Below are 8952 nucleotides of genomic sequence, written 5' to 3'. Positions count from 1 at the left end.
AAATATTCTATATACAAAAATATACATATACATATAAAACAATAAGTAATAACGTTATAATATACATTTTAATTTATTTAATATATTTTTATATATATATATATATATTATATATTATATAAGCACAAAAATACCACACACACCCACAATGTGTACGCTGATTTTGTAATACATAAGTATATCACACAAAAACACACATGTATTATGTTTGGTATTAAATGACACACACACACACACACAACCACACCCACACACACACACCACGCACACACACCCACACACCCCACACACACACACACACCAACACCAACACACGCAACAAACCACCCAACACAGTATATATATGATATATATATTATATATTATATTATAATATATATATATATATATAAAGCAGTGGCGGGAACGAGGGGTTTTGTCACAAAAAGGGTTTTGGGGCTGAACCGTTTGGGGCGTGCTAGCGACATCGACTGGGCTTATGTAATATTTTTATGCGTGTAATCATTGCGGAATATACTTATTTTTAAATATGTATACATGTATGTAAAAATTTTTAAATAACAAAAAAGCTACACCCCGCCACACACACACACAAAACACCAACACACCCAACCACTTTTTAATATTATATTATATATTATTAAATAAAATATATATATATATGTATATATGTGTATAAAAACATATGTTGTATATATATTCACAACATATATTGTATATGAAGTATATATACTTTATATAACATACATAGATGATATATATATAACACAGAACCTTGTATGCGCGCAACACACACACACAAACACACATGATATAATATATATTAAATAATAATATATATATTAATATATATATATATATTATATATATTAAATATAATCTATATACACACAACATTATATAATTATATATATTTTTATATTTTTAATATATATATATATATAATTTTTAATATAACACACCAAACAACACCACGATATGTGTGTTATTTTATGTTTGAATAAAAATTTCTCTTTTGATTTTTTCCGTTTGCCCCTTCAGTAGGGTGGGTCCCTTCTACTATGGGCCACATGGCTACCCCTCCGGGGGAATAGTATGGCCATCCCAGCCAAATTTTAAACCCCTGGGGAGTTGGGTAACCGGTTGACGAGGTATTATGGCTTTGAAGAAGCAGTTTTTGGGGTTTTCTTGTCTCTTATTGCGTGTACACCCCTACTAGTTTGAAAAACTCGATGGAAAGAGGCGTTTACGCCAAACTCTCATCCGTGGGAAAAATTCCCACAGCGAGATATTCGATTGTTGGGCGACTTAGTGCGGTATCCGGCTGAATCGAGTGGCTACGAGATTCGTGGGCCCCCTAGGGGCTGAAAGTGATCCCAGTAGCGGAAAAAAGCCCCCTTTCCGATTTTGCTGGGTCCCGAGAATAGAATTTCGGCTCCTGGATAGTTCTCCAACCCGCACGCTAACGCTTCAATGCGTAGGGGTACAGGGGCCCAAAGGAGACGACCACATTTTTGTTAGCACGCGATGGTGATCCTCCTGATCTGTAGATTTTACCGGGATGCCCGAGTTCTGTGGCTTTGACCATGGGCTGGTTGTTGCTACCCTTTGGGGTTTCCATTTCAAAAACTCCTTGCCCCCCCTTGGCCCTCTAGGGGTTTAGTGGCAGATGGGGGAGAGAGGTCCCCGGGGTTTCCCATGGCGTCTGATCGTTCACAGAACTTGATAACCTGACGGCCCCCAGTTGCTTGTGGGTGTTCTTCAAGCGTGAAAAACACTCGAACAGCGCCGAGTCCTTGGCTTAGCCCAAGGGAAAGCAAAAATTCCCATCCCCCTGGAGAATTGGAGGCCACTGAAGCATTCGCATTTTGGTGAATGCGCTCTTGTGTCGTCTTTGATGCATAGGGTTGGGCACGTGAGAAGGAAGGAACAGTTCATCAGAATCTTCCCGAGGGGTTTTAAGGCCTTTTTGGAAAATCCCTTAAACCCTGTTAAACCCCTGAGAAATGAACTCGCAGATGACTGCGTCCGCTAGGAATGGACAGATCATTTCAGATCATTTGGGGGTTCGTGAACGTTGGGGGTATTTGAGCGTTTACCAGGTAGACCCCCAACAAATGCTTGGTTTCAAGGGGTATCAAATCCCCGACCCACCCATCAGCGAGGAACCCCTACCCTAAGGGAGGTTAGGGGGCAATTCAACTGAAGTGTGGGAAAGCCATAGGCATATGTGATATCCTGTGAATTTCCCAAAAGGCTGGGGTGAACCTATGGCTCATACCTGCACAGTCTGACTGCCACGGGCAGTCTGGTCCCATTCCCCCTGCCCTGTTGAAGGGGTGGCATCCCCTTGAAAGGGGAAAAGGGGGATCTTTGGGACGAGAACTACCGTGGCATTACATGTCAGCATCCCGGCAAATTTTTTGCCCCCAAATTTTCTGAAATGGATTGCAACCACTACTAAGGCACCAGATATTGGAGAAATTGGTTCTTTTGGGCAAGCCCCCCAATAGACTGATATTAGCACTTGAAAATTTGGGAATCCCGTGTGAGTTTGGTCGGGGGTTGCTGAGCCTACTCAACCCAAAAAGGGCTTTTGACTCAGGGATCGAGAATCGTATGGGAGATCCGGATGGGAATTCGACAAAGATTATTGGCCTAATACAAGCCTATCCCGGGTATAAAATGCTGAAAAGTTGGGGGGGACTGTCAAATTTCTTCCCGTTTTTTGGGGGTACCCTTTGCACCAACACTTTCAAACCGCAGGGGACTGGATAATGTCAGAGCTACAGCCAAGGTCAGTGGTGGAGAAACACGGGCAATATAAGGGTGCAGCCCTTATTTTTGCTGAGATGTTGCTATCCTATCTGAGTCCTGGAGTCAGGTGGCGGCTTTGATGCATTTAGAATGGGGCGAACCCCCCCCTCGGCCAAGGGGTTTCCGGGGCCAAAGACCAAGTTTTAGGATTTTGGGGGGCCGTTGGGGGAAACCCATTCAGCATCCAGTTTGGGGGTGGGTGTTGAAGTCACAGAGAATTGATCCCTTTAGTAGCGTGCCCATACTCTAAGCTGTCGACCAATCAGTAGATGGATTGGTTGGTAACGGGGCAATGAACTCATCAACAAGAGCCTTGGAGATGTCGGTAATGCAGAAGGACCCAAACTATTTTTCAGGGGAGATACTGCCCTTTTTTTCCCATGGGAACGAAAATTGGATCTATCTAGTGCCTTGGGGTTGTCTTGACCTTTGAAAAGTCTTTCCCCGGGTACGTTTGGGGGGACCGTGTGTCCAACCGACGCTGCACCGTGAATGCCCCTGGACCTGACTTGCATAATCTGGGATCGCCAACTAGGCTATATGGGCACTTAGCTCATTTCCCTTGGGTGACCCCGCCCCCTCAGTTTGTCTCATTGCGAGACAATCCCGGGGGGGGAGGAGGGGCCCCTGGCGACCCAGAACATGGCTTGGGGGGTCAAAGAGACCTGTCATGAGGATAAAGAGGGCCAAGGCCCTACCGGAGATTTGCCCTGAGGGGCCCCCTGGTGGAAAGGGAAAAGGGGGCACCATGGCCCTGTTTGGGATTAGCCCCCTTTATGGTGATGATGTATCGTGCCGTGACTAAAATGCTTATGTGCTTCCACACCATCAGAGCAAAGTGAGATTTGACAAAGTATTTTGAAGGTTTAATAGTTTGTCTCATTCATTTTTTTCTGCAGGGGGGAACAACACCAGCGGAGGAAAAAACCAGCAGGGGGAACAACACAGAGGAGGAACAAAACCAGCAGGAGGAAAACACCCGCGGTGGGAAATCCAGCGGGTGGAACAAAAACACAGGGGGGAAAAAACCCAGAGGAGGAACAACACCCGCAGGAGGAAAAGACACCAGAGGAAACAACACCCGGGGGAACAACACCACGGGAGGGAAAAACTCCAGCGGGGAACAAAACCACGGGAACAACACCAGCAGGGGGAAAAAAACCCCCCGGGAGGAACAATCAGCGGGGGGGAACAAAACCGGGGAGGAACACACCAGCGGGAGGAACAACTCCAGGGTGGAACAACACCCGCGGGAGGAACAACACCAGGGGTGGCACAACACCAAGGAGGGAAAAAAACCCCCAGGGAACAACAAAAGCAGGTGGAACAACACCAGAAGGGGGAAAACTCAGCGGGTTTGGAAAAAAAACCCAGCGGGGGGGCACAACACCGCAGGAGGAACAACACCAGAGGAGGAAAAAACCAGCGGGTGGAAAACCCCAAAGGGGAACAACACCAGCGGGAGGAAAAACCAGCGGGTGGCAAACCCAGGAGGAAAAACACCCGCAGGAGGAAAAACACCAGCAGGGGGAACAACACCCGCAGGTGGGTCGACACCCGCGGGGGAAAAACACCACAGGTGGAAAACACCAGCGGGGCCCCAACTCCCGCGGGGGGGAACACCAGAGGTGGGGAAAAACACCCCAGGAGGGGAAAACACCAGCAGAGGAAAACAACACCCGCGGGAGGGAAAGACCCACAGGGGGAACGACACCGCAGGGGGAACAAAAACCCGCAGGAGGAAAAGACACCCGCAGGAGGAACAAAACCAGGAGGGGGAACAAAACCAGCAGGGGACAACACCCCAGGAGGGAAAGAACCGCGGGGGGAACAACAAAAACCCCGCAGGTGGGGACACCAGCGGGGGGAACAACACCAAGTGGCACAACTCCAGCAGGAGGGAACACACCAGAGGGGGAAAAACACCCCGGGGGAAAAACACCAGTGGTGGAACAACACCACAGGGGAAAAACCCCCAGCAGGAGGAAAAAACCAGCAGGGGCAAACTCCAGCGGGTGGAACAACACCAGCAGGGGGCAAACACCGGGGGAAAAAAAAAAAACACCAGAGGGGGCAAATCCTGCGGGGGGGAACAAAACCAGCAGGTGGCACAAAACCCGCAGGAGAACAACACCAGCAGGTGGAACAAACCCAGGGATATACTCCACTGGTGGAACAAACCGCAGGGGAACCACCCGTCAGGGGAACAAAAGCAGGTAGGTTTTAGCCAACGAGCGGGCAGACCAAAAAAGGTCTGTCAACAACATTTAGTAACAAAAATCAGAGGGGAAAGTACAAATAATATCCCAACGACTAGTGTTTAAACAAACCTCAACCCGTTCCTCAACCCCTGGGAGACCCAAATAACTAGGGGCAACCACTAGTGCGGGGCCAACTACCCCTAGTGAGTCAACCACTAGTGGAGGACCAACTACCCCTAGTGAGTAACCATAGTGGGGACCAACTACCACTAGTGAGTCAACCCCTATGGAGGACCAAAATATCACTGTGAGTAACCACTAGTGGGGGACCCAAATATCATAGTGAGTCAAAACCTAGTGGAGGACAAAATACCATAGGAGTCAACCACAGTGGGACCCTATCATAGTGAGTCAAACCCCTAGTGGGGGATAACTACACATGAGTCACCAATAGGGGGGACCAAAACCCCCTAGTGAGTCAACCACTAGTGGGGGATAACTAATAGTGAGTCAACCATAGTGCTGGACCAAATACTCAGAAGGGGGCCCAAACACGAAAGCTGAGCCAACTCAGCAGGGGGGGTAGTTTTAAAAGAGGGTCCGCTAAACTTTTGGAATTTCCCATCGCCAGAAAGGGTTTGGCACTTTAAAAAAATCAAACCCCCCAATTTTGTGATTTTCATCCCCACAAACTACTACAATTTAAAGTATTTCTTAACTGTGATATAAAAAGAATTTTTGTCATAAATCCAGTACATGAGCTCGAATAAAACGAGGCTCATTTCCCGGGTTTCGACAGCAACACTTCATAAGCACTTCCCCCCTTCACAAAGCTTTCCATTTAAAGCTGATATAAAAAAAAGATCTAAAAAGCTTTGTGTTTATATAAATCAATGTTATATTTAATATCTAAATCCCCTTTACTATTTTGGTCACACACACAAAACACAAATATATAATGTAAAAATATATATTTTTCCCCCTTTCACAAATGGTCCAAACATGCAACACACAAACACCATCCCGGGGCACTTTATGGAAACTGATTTTGCAATTTAAATCCTAAGTAGATTATGAGGTATTTACTAAGTATGGGGGATAGGTAAGTCTAGGATAGTGAGATCCTAGGCACACTCCTTTTTGGGGTCGGGGCATGGGGTTTTAAAACTGGGCCCCGGTTTATACCTGAGGACCTAGGTTTGATCTGGGCAGAGAGGGTTTTTATTTTTCGATACAAGCGGATAATTATTTTACTTTCATAAATTAAATTGTAATCTGACTTGGTTTTAATGCTAAATCAATGCCCACGGGGAGTGTGTGTAAAACTTTTCTATCATTATCAAGTATGAGAACAGGTAAGTCGGCTCCCGGTTTTATACCCGGGTCCCCGGCCCAGCCCGGTCAGAAAGGGGTTTTTATTTTCGATATCAATGCGGCTTGCATTATTTCATCTTCATATATATATAATATAAATTTTATATTTTATATATTTTATAATATATTTATCCCCCCCCCCCACACCCACCACACCACCCCCCCACCCCCCATATATTATATATATAAATATTATATATAAAATTTTATATACACATATACATACTACCCACACACCCCCACACCACAACACATATAATATTATAATATATAATTAATATATAATATATAAACAAATATACTACATACACACCCACACACACATGATACACACATATTTATATACATTTTTTATATATATGCATTTTTTTTTTTTTTTTCATTTCATCAAAATAACTGTGCCGAAGAAATAATTATATTACACTTTTCTGTCTGATTCCCTAGTTTGAATTGTTTTGGGTTTCACTATCTTTCAACAATGATTTTTTTCTGCGTCTAGACATATGCATATAATTATATAGGTCATTCACTCATATAGAGCAGACTATTTGATCATACTGCTTATTCCGGTAACTATAGTGCGTCCACTTCGGGAACAAACTGGAAACTCACCCCAGACCTGGGGGAATCCACTTCACCAAGTCTCTGTTTATTTCAAAAATCTGACACTTCATACTGTTGCCTACATATGATTAGTATTTTTAAAATTCAACTTTACAGTATTTGTACATCACTATTATTTTTCCTCGAAAGACGCTTGATGAATCAAGTGCTCCAGAGACTTGGGCTGTTTCCAGAGATTGAAGTATATATTTTATAATCTTGAAATGCCATAGCAAATTTAGTCATCATTTTATACATGTTTTATTTTTTACATATATCATATGCCACATAAAGATGCTTCCAGAAAAATTTAAAAATAGTATTATACAGTTTGCATTAAAAAACACATTTGGCTGACCCAAACCTGTTTTTAGCTGACCAATTCCTTGTAGGCTTGGGTTCCCCGTTGTTTAGTTGGTCCAGTTTAGTATAATGAAACGCTTTTAAATATTTAATAAAATACCTACTGATAAGTGACATGCACCATATGCACCCAAAATACTAAATAATCTTATGACCTCAGAGCCTACTTTCAGAGTGGGCCTAAAGACGCATCATCCTGATCCACAACTCACTGATTCATCGAGTCTGATACTGCATCACCTTGTTTCAGAGCTTGTATCTCTATCCTGCATTTTCACTAACTTTCTCTGATGATATCCTTGCTTCCTTTAAATCCTTCGCTGATAAATTTTTCATATTCAAATAATATACATGTTTGTTTATTTTTGTTTTTTCTATAGATATATTTTTCTCCTTGCCCAATTACGGCAAGAGGGCCATTACGATGATGTTTCCTACCTTTCCACTCGCTGGCATTTGGAATGTTTAATAATAAAACACCATGCTTACCCGATAAACAAGCCCCCTTCTGGGGTTTAACCCCCGCTGGAAAAACCCAAATTTTTTTTTTGCCTTTCATGTTTGCTTCCGCACATAACTAACACTGCTTCGCTGTGCATGTTCAGATTTTGATTTCCCCACATTCCCGGGTACAATGGGTTTTTCTTACTGCTAAATTCCAGATAATTAATTTTTTTCTAAAGCTGAAAAAATTATTTTAAAGTGACACCCCCTTCTTACAATTCATATTAAAAGTTTCAAATTCAGAAAATTCCACTTTATAAAAATTGAATTAAAGATAGGAAAAAAATCAGCTCATTTATTTTTTTCATGCATCGTACTCGTTTTTTATTTAATATAAAACTATGCTATTTCCAAGTTACAGAGATTTCACTCTTTCTAATAAATGTTTTATCAAAACAATTTTAAATGCCGGGTTACTTTTCCCAAGCACGTGAGCTGGATTGATATATTGCCTTTTTTGCTGAGTGTTTAAAATATGATCCTTTAAATTTTTAAAACTGACTAAAAATTTGTAATGTATTATATATGGAAAAAAATTTTGAATTTATATATATATTTTTTTATATATTTTTTTTGTTTGTATCACTATATTTAATTACTAACATCACGCCTACTCTGACAACGACAGCCTCCCCTAGGTCGGTTTTAGACGAATTTCAAGACTTGGGCAAACGAAATAAACAAGCCGTAGCCGATGGGGGAAAAAAAACCGCCGCCGTCGGATCTGGGCCAAAGAGGCAGGGCCACCACCACCATAAATATCAAAGTGATCGTCAAAATCAGCGTAGAGATACGAGCGGCGGGTTTGAATCGAGAAATTATGACAGTGAAAAAATTCACCCATTTTCCCACGACGGCAGTTAAGAAAATACAAAGCAAAATCAAGCGGGAAGTACATTTCTGTGTTCCCATAAAGATTTCAAAAAAAACAAAAGAAATCTTTTCCCCTTGCAGAAGTCTAGGGGGGGGAAAGAAAAGAAAACGGGAACAACCCAGTAAAGAAAGAGTGAAAAAAAGGGGCAGCAGTCGGTCACAAAAAATAAAATCACAATGAGTACACTGCAAAAACACTAAACAGGAGGTCAGCCGG

The 8952-nt window shown here is 42.8% G+C and overlaps 1 protein-coding gene across 1 annotated transcript; it reads left to right on the top strand.

The window, feature by feature from the left end:
- The first annotated feature begins 3487 nt into the window (after positions 1–3487).
- LOC119568880 (translation initiation factor IF-2-like) lies at positions 3488–7196 on the top strand. The gene is made up of 4 exons (XM_037917291.1): positions 3488–3604; positions 3717–5033; positions 5189–5290; positions 7113–7196. Exons 1-4 carry the CDS (start codon positions 3488–3490, stop codon positions 7194–7196), a joined length of 1620 nt encoding a protein of 539 aa, XP_037773219.1.
- Positions 7197–8952: the final 1756 nt, after the last annotated feature.

Source organism: Penaeus monodon, unplaced genomic scaffold (assembly GCF_015228065.2).
Source record: "Penaeus monodon isolate SGIC_2016 unplaced genomic scaffold, NSTDA_Pmon_1 PmonScaffold_11312, whole genome shotgun sequence".
NCBI lineage: Eukaryota > Metazoa > Arthropoda > Malacostraca > Decapoda > Penaeidae > Penaeus > Penaeus monodon.
This window is presented reverse-complemented; position numbering and strand designations above follow the sequence as displayed.

Bases quoted from the DNA above. Each gene is read 5' to 3' on its own strand.
- LOC119568880 (XM_037917291.1), top strand. From the start codon at position 3,488: ATGAGGATAAAGAGGGCCAAGGCCCTACCGGAGATTTGCCCTGAGGGG. The intron at 3,605-3,716 runs GTATCGTGCCGT...TTTTTTCTGCAG, and splicing joins GCCCCCTTTATGGTGATGAT to GGGGGAACAACACCAGCGGA. The intron at 5,034-5,188 runs GTAGGTTTTAGC...CCAAATAACTAG, and splicing joins CGTCAGGGGAACAAAAGCAG to GGGCAACCACTAGTGCGGGG.